The sequence below is a fragment of the Sminthopsis crassicaudata genome, chromosome 1 (genome assembly GCF_048593235.1).
Source record: "Sminthopsis crassicaudata isolate SCR6 chromosome 1, ASM4859323v1, whole genome shotgun sequence".
In the NCBI taxonomy this organism is placed as follows: Eukaryota; Metazoa; Chordata; class Mammalia; order Dasyuromorphia; family Dasyuridae; genus Sminthopsis; species Sminthopsis crassicaudata.
In genome coordinates, this window is record NC_133617.1 from 172899867 (window position 1) to 172912408 (window position 12542).

Here is a 12542-nt window from a genome sequence, read left to right on the forward strand (position 1 = left end):
AAGAAAGGATGGCAATCAATGAAAACAACTTCATCGCCTCATATAAGCATATAATTGATATTATGAAGTAGAAGAAAGAATAGAAGTTGATTATAAAAATTTCATATAGAAGCTTAATAATCAATATTAGTTGCTATAGCAAGGAGCCCCAAAGTATCTGAAAATTGCTTTAGTTTCTTGCCAAGCAGAAACATATGTAGTAGCCAAAGGAAACACTAGTTCATATGAACAGCTGCTTCCATTTTTGTGGAAGAATGTATCCCATTTTCATTCACAATTAAGATTACTAACTCTATATTCCCCACAGTCTTTTTCCCAGGTAATATTCTTATCTCTCATATCACCCTTTCCTCATTAATGTTTTGCATCTAACCATCACCTCCTTTAGTCTGCTCTCCCCCTTTTGAACCCCCTTTCTTATCCTTTTGCCCTTCTACTTTTGCCCTCTTTTTTATTATCCATCTCATTTCCTTTTCCCTTTCCTCTTCTACTTCCCTATAGTGTGAGTCAAATTTCTTTATCAAACTATGTATTGTAATTTCCTCTTTGAGATGGGGTTTCGATGAGATTAAGATTCAAACAATATTAATCTCCCTCCTTTTTTTCCCCTCAGCTGTAATAAATCTTGTCTCTTTATGTGACATAGTTTATCCTATTTTTTCTCCTCTTTCCTTTTCTCCCAATATAATTCCCTTCCCACCCCTAATTTCTTTTGTATATCATCATACTAAAGTAATCTTATACCTATACCCTCTAAGTATATCCTTTCTAACTGCCCTGATAAAGATACAGGTCTCAAGAGTTATACATATCATCTTCCACATTAACCTTTAAAACAGTTGTTTATTTCCCTTCCAATTATCTTTTTATGCTTCTCTTGAGACCAAATTTTTCTATAGTCATACAAATTTTCCCTTTTTTTCCCTCTAAAACTATCCCTTTAATTGTTTCTTATGGCAAATAGTATTCCATTCATTTATTGTTATTTGTTAGGTCATTACCCAACTTGTGAGTGCCCACTGTTCTATATAGACAAAAATGAAAAACATAAGTCTTGGGGAAGCAAGCAAAATGGTCACTGAAATAAATTGCTCTATTAATTGTATTCTACCCTAATTTCCTTTTTTTTTTTTTTTTAATGAAATGGGTATTTAGGAAAGGTTTTTTCTTTCTTTTAGTTGAAAAGCCAAGGATTGATTATAATTTTGGAGGAGATTACTGAACTTTTAAAAACTGTGAAGGGCATATGTCCTTGTTTTTCTCTGGAAAAAGAATTGGATCTAGATGAATGGGAATTAGTAGGAAAACAATTAGGTGAACACTACAATTGACTTTGTGACATTTTGCCCTTTGGTTCCAGACCAAACTCCATTTCCAAAGATAAACTTCATACCTACAATTTAATCCAAATGGCTTTAAAAATGTTATTCTAAAGGAAGAGAAGAAGTAGCAAAATGGGGAAGTGTCAACTAAACTAGGTCTTTTGAGAAAGCACATGTATGATCGAAATGGCCTTTGTTTTCAGGTGAGGAAGCCACATGATGAAAACCTGGAGAAGTTTTGGATTGATTTTAATATAGGAAGTCAGAGCATAACATTCTATATAGATAATTCTGAGGTAAAGATTGTTTTTGTACTACATCTGATTAGATCAAAATGCTTCTAGATAATTTGGGTGAAAGTATATGTACATTTTTCCTTTATTGTTTTTTTAAGGATGAACTGTGGGATTCCGTAAGACTTCTAAAGGAAGCAGTTAGCAGTTTCAATATAAAAGGTAATACACTGATTAATACACTGATCATAAGCATGCCCAGGAGGAGGTGCTAAGTATCTTGCCCATACCCTTAGTCTGGGAGATTAAGAGGTTCAGTTGCCATTGCTTATAGAATCTGGCCATACCTTTCTAGGCCTTCCTATAACTATTATTATTATAAATCGGATAAATTGTCCTGGACTTTAGTTCTGCAATTAAATATATGTGTGTATGTGTATACTTCAATAGTATTTTATTTTTCCATTTACATGTAAAGACAATTTTCAGCATTCATTCTTGTAAGATTTTGAGTTCTAAATTTTTTTCTCCTTTCCTCCCTTTTCTCTTCCCTCTCTAAAACAGTAAGCAATCTGATAGAGGTTATACATGTACAAACATTATAAACTTATTTCCATATTAGTCATATTGTAAAAGAAAAATCTAATTTTTGAATTTGTTTTTAAATATATATGCCCATACATATGTGTGTGGGGTGTCTGTTTTATCAACTTGGAAATATACTAAGAGTAAAAATAGATATTCATGATTGTTGCCCATCTTCTGGCAGAGAGGTAATGGACTATTTAGAATAAGACATACTTTTATGGATATATCCAATATGGGGATTTTTTTTCTTGATATACTTGTAAGAGTTTTTTTCTTTCTCTTTCCTTTTTTTCCTAAATGTGGGAAGAAAAAATGTTGGATAATGAAAAATAAAATTAAGGTAGGAATAAAACCAACATAAAGAGAAAAGTATTGTATTGCATACACTGGTGGGGTTTAATATCTCCTACTCGGGACACCTATAGGATAATCATAGGTTTTTGTTTTGTTTTGTTTTGTTTTTTGGGTTTTTTTTTTGAGACTAGAAAGGTATCTTGGGGGCCTGCTTAGTCTAACCCCTTCATTTTACAGTGAGGAAATCAAATTCCAGAGACACACAGATTTGTCCAAGTTGATGGGAAGAAACTGAACCCCAGTTCTCTGACTCCAAATTTGTTGTGCCTAATATTAGAATCCATTCAGAGTAAGACTTCTCAAGAATTGACCTTCTTTGGGGGTACAGCCAGTTAATGAAGTATTAGGTTTAGTAGCATCCAGGCACACTGTATCTGAGATGAGGAGAAATTGAGGCTCTAAGCTCAGATGGATCAGCTCTTTTTCTGGTTGTCTGATTACCTCTCTGTTCTTCCCCAAAGTACCAAGGCCAGGTTGGGTAGCAAATGAATCCCCTACTCAATGCTGTGTCAAAACAAAGTCTTTATTGATAGTAAAGGGATAGACAGGCATTTGGCCTCCAGAAAGGCCAAACTGCCTGGCAAGGGGACGCCAGTTGATGGGCACAAGGCAAGGATAAACCGAGTGCAAGGAAAACATTTTTAGAAAATCATTTTATACATAACCAGGGCCATAAAACAAAGTTTGCACAGAGATGTTATCCAAGAGGTTCAGGAGAGATTTGTAAATAAGACAGGAATTTCTCTTAATCATTTGTGTCTCAAGTTATCTCCTTTAACCTCTCTTCAGACAAGAATTTCCTATTAATTATTTTTATCTTGGGCTATCTCTTTTTTACCTTATCATGAGAGTTAGATATTCTGAGTTGATTCTCTACTGAACACACAGTCAGTGGACCTGAGCAACACTGGGAGTTGGGAATAGATTAAGGGGATCAGAAGGACCCTCATACCTAGAGAAGGGAAAGAGACAAGGACTTTAAAAGAGAAATTAGGAAGGTACCAAAAATAAATTTTCATTTTTGTCTTAGTGTTGAAGAGTTCATTTAGTGCTTATTTGCTGCCTACAAGAAACTGTTGTCTATCCAACAATTTATAGAACAATCTATAAAGGCTTTCCTTTCTCTTCTTCCCCATCAAGTAGCCCATAGACTGTTTCACCTAGTATTAACCTTAAGTTATTTTTAAAAGAGGATGACAGACTACTTTGTAATGATATAAAAGAGGTTCATTCATTCTTTCCCGTCAAAATACAGATAGATTGGATGCCAAGCGTTAGAGTCTGATAAAACAGTTGCTAAATTTATTTGCCTCCAATTTATTTGGTAGCTAGGTGGCGCAGTGATTAGTATTCTCATCTTCTTGAGTTAAAATCTGGCCTCGGGGAATTATAGCTATGTGATTCTGAAGAAATTAACCCTGTTTGTTTCAGTTTCTTCATCTGTAAAATGAATTGGAGAAGGAAAGGCAAGTCACTCTAGTATCTTTGCCAAGAAAACCCCAAATAGGGTCACAAAGAGTCGAATACAAGTCAAACAACTGACCAACAAGTTTTAGTGTCATTTCTATACAGGTACTCACTCTAGAAAATTTGGGCAGGTAGTAATGGTGAGCAAACATTTTTTAATTCAATAATTTGAAATTATAAACACTAAAACCAATCTTTCATTTCACCTGCTATATAATATGTCCCCCTACTTTTTTTTTCTCCTTTTGTTAGAAGCTGGAAAAAAGAAGGTCCTTGTTGTTTGCCTGAAGAAATCTCTCTTTCTTTTCAACAACAAAGAAGTGATGAAAATAGAAATACATTTTGATGTACAATCTGATATACTAAAGACTTGCATGAGAGTTCTTGGACCAGACAAATACCTGGCAAGTTCATTTTTTAAAATTTAATTTCTGCTCATTTAAAAATGTCAGTATTTGTGATTATGTTTGGCATTAAAATATCAATTTTCATTGATAGAAAAGGTTGGAAAGTCTGAGATCTTTGGAAATGGTGGAAATTTTGTTTAGTTGTAGATATATGACTTTTAAGAAATGCAATGTCATAGGATATATAAGCCACTTAGCACATTTAACCCCCATCTACAAATTCCATTTCTCTTTTTTTCACTTTGAGTATTATTAGAGATTCATCCTTTGCTCATTTGGTCATTATATTGCTATTTGTTTCTACTTTCATTCTTCTCCAGATATTCCATACTAAAGAACCCAGGTTTCTAACTTAACCCCTAAGAAACAAGTATATAATCTTTATTTAAGTTTATAAACTTCTAGAGAATAAAAGATAATAATTCAAGTGAATTTGTTTAGCATAACTGGCTTTGAGTGGTTACTTTAAGGCTTACTTTGGTTTTATTAGGATGTCTCCTTCCTCATTTCTATATTGTTGAATCTCTGAAGCCTTTCTTCAAGCTTTCTCCAAGATCAGATTTTACCACCTACACAAAAATTTTTTCTGAACCTTTTAAGTAGTGCTATATGCTCTTAAGGAGTTTACAATCTAATGGAAGGAACAGGTAAACACATATGTAAAAACAAATTATATACAGAATAAATAGGAAATAAAGGAGAGAAGGCACTACAACTAAGATAATGGTAGGCTTTTGGTAAATGTTTATTGAATAGAAATGACAGACCATTCTCAAAAAAAAAAACCTTATATCTTTGGAAAAAAGGAAAAGTTCACAGAAATATGGACAAAATAGGAAAGCAGAATGTGCAAAGGAGGAAGAGGTACAGACAAAATATGAAAAAAATGAGGATATTTGTAGGGGGAGGTAAGATATTTATTCAATTATTAATAATTGGTAACACAAGATTTTGCAAGGATAAATGTTGAAATTTTGTTCCTCTCTTCCCCCCCCTTCTAGATAGTAAGTAATCCAATATGTTTAACATGCAATTCTTCTACACATATGCATATCTTTTGAAAATAAAAAGCTTTAATAAAAATGCTTAATAAATTATTTTCAGTTATTCAAAAAAACAAAAAAAATCAGCTCTAGTATTTGAACTTGGGGTATTCTAATTCCAAGTTTAATATCCCTGAAGATTCTTTTTTTTTAATGTTAAGATGATTATAATTCTTCTGAGGCAGCTGGTGGCTATGTTGATAAGAATGATGGACTTAGAATCTATTCAAATCTTGCCTTGGATACTTATTAGTTGTGTCATCCTGGACAAATCACTTAATCTTGTTCATTTTTCCCATCTGTTAAATGGGGCTAATAATAGCATTGGCCTCCTAAGTATGTTGTGAGGATCAAATGAGTTATAAAATGTGCAGTGCTTTGCAAAGCTTCAAGTGCTTCTTATGATTATTTAATATATTGTTATTTATACTTTTTAAGAGTCTCTGGAATTCTAGAACCTGAAAAGCATGCTTTCATCTTGATCCATTCCTCTTTCTTTTCCATTTGCTGAGTAGGCCTAAAAATAAAAGCCATTTGGAATAATGTCTAGGAGAAGAAAGGGAGCTTGAAATGGGTGGAAAAGCTCTTGAAAGGTTATTTTCAGTCATGTTTAGCCCCAAATTGCTATGCCATATACTCACTATGCTTTTTAGCATTTTTCAAAAGATATTAAGATGTTAATAGGACTTTTTTTTAAAAAATGAAAACCTGTTTTTGTTTGGTTTTTAGCTGAACCCTGATCAGACAAAAAAAGAACCACCAGAAACTCTTGAGGATTTCAAAGAACAGGAGAGTCTCTATTACCATGATGAAAAAGCAGGTAAATATGGAAGTTAGAAGATAATCCTATCGCTAATTACCTAAATTAATAATCAAGACGATGTTCAAGGACAGTGATACTTTCTTGATTTTATTCTTTATGACTTATACAGCTCCCTCTATGACCATAGCCAGACTTATATTTCTCATAAGGTCATTAGCTTATCAGTTCAACTTTTCAAAAATAATTTGTTATTGATTTTCTAAAATTCATTGATTCTTTCTCAGAGATATAGTCTGTTGCATAAGCAATGATCTAAGATTAGGGATCTAGAAGCAGAGGGAGTATCTGAAAAACATATCATAATATTAGGTATGAAAACATTGCTTCCTATATGCTAAATCAAGTGATGAGTAATTATTGAAAATCTAGGATTGGAATTGGAGGAATTAGAAAATAATAGTTGATAAGTGTAAGGTGTTACTCTTCCTAGGAGTATTTGTGTTTTAATGAATTATCTTTATTATATTGAACTGTTCATTGAAGTCCTTTAAAAAAGTTAGTCACTTCCTAACTACATTATCCCCAAGAAAATCCTTCCCTTTTTTTTTTTTTTTTTTTTTTTTTTTTAACACATTGTTCAGAACAACAGAATATTGACTGGATCTGACAACTAATGCCACATTTTATCTATGGTCTGCTGGCACTTTGTTGCCAAGGAAAGTGCAAATTAAAGTAATTAATTAATTAAAGAAAGCAAATTAATCAGCGATGCTTAATTTTTTAAATCTAAGTTGTGAGCTTCTTACTTATTTCAAGCACTTTGCCTGAAGGATGTATTTTGATTTTCAGCTTGTTTTTGTTGTTGCAGGATTTTAAAGATCCTGTATCTAATTTTAAAAAACGCCCTGCCCCCCCCCCCATATTCATTTCCAAATATCTACACTGGACAGATGAGATCTTATCCATTCTTATCTGAATAGATACTGTTTATTCCTTAGGCTAGGCTTGTGTCAAATTCCATGTTTTCATATATGTGACTTAAAACAACATAGACACTTGTGTTTAAAATTCTACCTTTAGTTTTCTATTTTTAAGTCTTTGACATAGTACTAAATTATCAGCTTTTACCAGAAGATGGCAGTGACTTCATGATCTCCTAGGATGCCTTAGTGCAGAGGCATTGTAGGAGTCCTTGAACAGCAAGTTTCTCAAAGTGGTAATTGGTGAAAAATTATGATACAAAGTTGTTTTTTTGCTGTCCCCCTTTTCCTTTTTTGGCACCTATTTCTGTTCTCTGATTATCAAAATATTCTGGATAAGACTTTTGAATGCAATGGAAAGAAAATGAATTTGTTACTTGTGAATCTATGGACAAATTCAACAAGTCACGTTAACAAACTTTTACTATGTGTCAAGCACTATGCTAAGGTTGGAGATACAAATACAAGGAAAAAGAAAGCTTCTCCCTTCAATTCTAATGGGAGAAATCGGATCACAAAAAGGGAGCTAAAAGGGAAAGGAGAAGGTAGGTACCCATATCTGAGAATGGGGTAAAATCCATAGAGACAAAAGCAGAGCCCAGATTGGGATGAAGGATGCCTAGTCTGGGCTCTTCAAATTGGAAGTTCTGGGAGGAACAAATGGGAGGGAAGGAACAATGGGGCAGAGGCATCTTCCAGGACAAGAAGGCAATTGAGGAATGGTGGCCTGGAGAGACTGAAGCAAAGTCAGAAGAATAAACTGTCAATTGACCTTTCAGGTCCTTGGTTGGGCTAGATAGTAATATTTAAAATACTTGATAGCTACATTATTTTAAGATTTATAAATGCATTTGACTTGAGGTATAAATAGTGTCCTTCTCAGGAGAACTTTAACAAGGAACACAATTTCAAATCAAAGTTATGAATGATATCAGAAACCTGAAAAATCATGCATTATGTATGTAAATGAAGCATATTTTGATATCAGTAATCTAAAACTAAATTGTTCATTTCTAAAAGTGCTGTTTATTTTTTAATCAAATGTTTTTCAAAGTACAAGAACCTATGTACCAGGAAGAATCTATGCTAGATGATAAAAATGATTCTTTTTATGAGTCTTCTGAAGTAGTTGAACTACCTGAAACAATAGTAAGTATGGAAAATTTGGAAATTTGATACTAAAGCCTATATACTATTAAACTATTAAGATGGTATTTGAGCAAGGGTTCTTAATCTGGAGGTTGGATAGATTTGAGGAAGTCTTTGATCCTTAATGGGGAAAAAAGCTTTATCTTCATTTTCATTAAACTTTAACTGAAATTTAATATTTCTTTCAATAGTTTAAAAATATCATTAGAAAAAAAATCAGTAGGTACAAATTTCTAAAGGAGTCAGTGACACAAAGTTATTCCTTGGATTTGAGGCTGAAGATTATAATAGATTTCCTTTCCTATCATTTTACTGGAGTGAAATATTTTTTAAATTAAAATTTTAAAAAGTTAAGCATCTCTCTCTTTCCTACCCTTACCTCCAATGAAAAATAAAAACAACCCTTTGTAATAAAAATGCATAGTTGAGCAAAACAAATTCTTTCTTTGACCAGGTTCAAAACTGCAAATTTCATTCTTTATGTTAATTCCATTATCTTTCTTTCAGGAGGTGGGTAACATGCTTCATCATTGGTCCTCTGAAGCCATGGTTATTCATTTCATTGATTAAGACTTTTTAAGACACTTAATCATTTTTATATTGTAGTTATTGTATAAATTGTTTTTCTACCTCTGCTTTATTTCACTGTGTTACTGATGAGAACTAGATAAGGGGCACCTAAATGAAATTAGGGTTAATTGAGGTCTAGTGGCAGGTTCAGGGTACAGGGAGTCAAATAGAGCTCTCCTGCAACCCCTTTGGATTCAGCGCAAGGATAGAGAGTTAAATGAGGTCTAGTAACTGTGCAAGAATTCTCTGTAAAGGAATTTACAAACTCGAAAACCTAGATTAATAAAAGAAGTTTATTGTGGGGTTTGGAAGTAAGGTTGGAAGGTAGAAGACACCAGGGCCAGGGTTGGCACTGGGTGGGCAGGAACCCTTGACATAGCCAGCATAAGGATGCTATGTTTGGGGCTCCTGCAAAGACTCCAGGGTTATCCTTTTTATAATGCGGGCTTTTGGTAATCTTGAAGGTGGGTGGAGTCCCAGGTTGGCTCCTGGCTGGTTTTGGCCAGGGTTAGAATTTGAATAGAATTCAATAGGTTTTTAGATAAGGAGGAAGCTGTTTGTGCTTGGGGTGGGGATTGGGGAAACCTGAGCAGATCATTAGAATGGGGACTGGGACAGCCCAAGTTAGCTCAGATCCAATGGGGGGCTGGGAATTAGAAAGGAATCTTAACCCACATCATTACTACATATGTCTTTCCAGATTTCTCTGAAACTGTCCCTTTCATCATTTTCCAAGGTGTATAAGTATTCAGTTCCCTGAGGTTGTCATTTAAATGCTATTTAGGTACTCTTCCAGAATGACAATCCATTTTATTAGTAGTTGATTTTACCAGACTGAAAATATAGATAGCACACATATAAAACTGAGTTATCTCAGGAAAGTTAGCTAATATATGATAGCAGAATTAGGACACAGAAAAGATCTCAACAGACAAGAAAAATGAGTCAGAATTAATAATATGGTGTGTGTATGTGGTGAGGGGAGGCCAGAGCCAACATGGTGGAGTAAAGAGAGGAATTTACCCAACCTCTCCTTCAAACTACTTTAAAATAATGACTCTAAACAAATCTTGGAGCATCAGAACACCCAAAAAGATATAGAACATTTTCCAACTGAAGGAAACTTAGAAGCTCAGCAGAAAAGGTCTGTGACACAAAGATGGGAGTACTAGCACAACCCTAAACCCCGCTGGTCATCTGAATTATCGGCAATACTGGTGGCTTTAAGACCTCTTAATGAAGAGGTACCAAAGAGGACTTGAAAGGTCAGTAGAAAAAGTCTGTGGAACCAGAGTAGGAGCCCAGAACACAATCCCAGTGCAGGCTTAGTCCTAGCCCCAGTCCTGGCCCAGACGCCAGTGTCAGCAAGGCAGGAGCTCTGAATCAGCAGCAGTGCTGGAGGCTTCTTGCCTCTAAGCCCAGGACACTAGAGAGGACTTCAAAGGTCAGTGGAGAGGGTCTGGGGCAATGGGGTAACAGTTTCATGTGCAATCTTAGCATAGCTCCAGTCAGTTGAGCCCCAGCCAGCACACTTGATTTTACAGCTATGGTGGGGTGAGGATTCACTTAACAGCTCCAGGGCACAAAAGAGTGTTTGTGGTCAGATTCCTAGGATTTCTGAAACAGTCCCTGAAGTTTGAGACAATGCATCCTCCACCCTGGAAACAGAGCCCTAATTTAACAAAGTTAAAAGCAGAATAATAGGCTATGAAAATGAACAGACAACAAAAAAGTTTCTGACCATTGTAAGTTATTATAGTTTCAAGGAAAATCAAAACACACTCGGAAAATAACAAAGTCAAAGCTCCTATATCCAAGCCTCTTAAAAAAATTAAGAATTGGACTTGGGCCATGAAAGAGCTCAAAAGGGACTTTGAAAATCAAGTAAGAGAGAGAGGAGAAAAATTAGAGAAAAAATTGAGAAAGGTGCAAAAGGAAATAAAAAAAAAATCTAATGAGAAGAATGCCTTAAAAAGCAAAGTTGGCCAATTGGGAAAGGAGATACAAAAGCTAACTGAGGAAAATAATTCCTTGAAAAATAGAATTGAATGAATGCAAGCTAATGACTTTATGAGAAATCAAGATACAATAAAGCAAATCCAAAAAATTGAAAAAAAAATAGAAAAAAATGTGAAATATCTTGCTGGAAAAACTGACCTAGAAAATAGAACCAGTAGAGATAATTTAAAAATTATTGATCTGCCTGAAAGTCCTGATAAAAAAAAAGATATAATCTTTCAAGAAATTATCAAGAAAAAGTATCCTGATATTATAGAAACAAAGGATAAAAAAGAAATTGAAAGACTCCACTTATCTGAAAGAGATCCTAAAATGAAAAGACCTAGAATGTTATAACCAAATTTCAGAACTCCCAGATCAAGGAGAAAATATTGCAAGCATCCTGAAAGAAACAATTTAAGTATAATAGAGTCACAGTCAGGATAATACAAGATTTAGCAGCCTCTACATTACAGGACCAAAGGGCTTGGAATTTGGTGTTCTGGAGAGCAATAGAGCTAGGATTGCAATACCTATCCAGAAAAACTGAGTATAATCTTTCAGAGGAATAGGTGGTCATTCAATAAAACAGAGGATTTTTTATAATTACAAAGTGAAATGCAATGGGTATGAACATGTAATTCTGCAGTAAAGCTTAAAAAATGAACCATAAAGTTTTAAAATAAGGGACTCGTATGCCTATAAGGCAATTAATATAAAAAAGATTTGAGAGTTTGAGTTGACTCACATTTACCTCACAGTCAATGAAGTGACTTAGTAGTTGAAAAAGCTCATTTGATCTTAGGTCTTATATTTATAAAAATAGCTTTTCCAGAGCATGGAAACAATACCTCTATTATATTCTTTTCAGAGTTATTTATTATCATCTATTAGAATTATTATTTACTTTTTATTATCTATTACAATCATTATTTACAATTTATTATTATCTATTACAGTCTTCAGCCTCTAACTTGTTATAACTTGAGCAACCAGAATGGTGAAAGGCTTTGAAACCATAGATGAATTGGGTGAAGGTGTTTGGACTGGAAAGTATAGAAAGCAGGGATAGCACAGTAATCCTCTTCAAATACTTATAGGGCTTTCATATAGAAGAGTGGTTTCTAGATTTGTTCTGTTTTGAGTCTAGGAAGCAGAATTAGGGGAAATGGATAGCAGGTTTTGTTTTTTGTTTTTTTGTTCAAAGTGAAGAATGAGGAAGTTATCAGAATGTGGGGGGGGGGGCTTCTTCATTAGGTAGTAGAGTTCCATCCTATATCAGAAGTAGATACTCAGAGACTAGATCATTTGAGATAATAAAGGATTTATGCTTCAAGAAGGTGTTAGACAAGATGACCTCTGCTGCTTCCACCTTTAGAGTTCTGAGAATGTTTATGCAAGAAAATATTTTTAAATAGCTTTTTATTTTTTCAAATGCATGCAAAAATAGTTTAACATTCACCTTTGCAAACCTTGTTTCCAAATTTTTCTCCTTTACTTCTCCCTCCTCAAGACAGCAAACAACCCAAAATAGGTTAAACATGTACAATTCTTCTAAACATATTTCCATATTTGTCATGCTGTGCAAAAAAAATCAGATCAAAAAGTGAAAGGGGAAAAAAAAACATAAAAAAACCCTCAAGCAAACAATAACCCCCAAAAAGTGAA

The 12542-nt window shown here is 34.0% G+C and overlaps 1 protein-coding gene across 2 annotated transcripts in view; it reads left to right on the forward strand.

Moving 5' to 3' along the window:
• SYCP2L (synaptonemal complex protein 2 like) overlaps positions 1-12542 on the forward strand; it is a 63000-nt gene that overhangs the window by 14792 nt on the left and 35666 nt on the right. For both annotated transcript variants that reach the window (XM_074271561.1, XM_074271571.1), the window contains 5 exons: positions 1526-1618; positions 1717-1777; positions 4217-4368; positions 6144-6234; positions 8212-8306. In XM_074271561.1, the coding sequence (XP_074127662.1) occupies positions 1526-1618; positions 1717-1777; positions 4217-4368; positions 6144-6234; positions 8212-8306 (492 nt within the window). The remainder of the gene's footprint in view (positions 1-1525; positions 1619-1716; positions 1778-4216; positions 4369-6143; positions 6235-8211; positions 8307-12542) is intronic.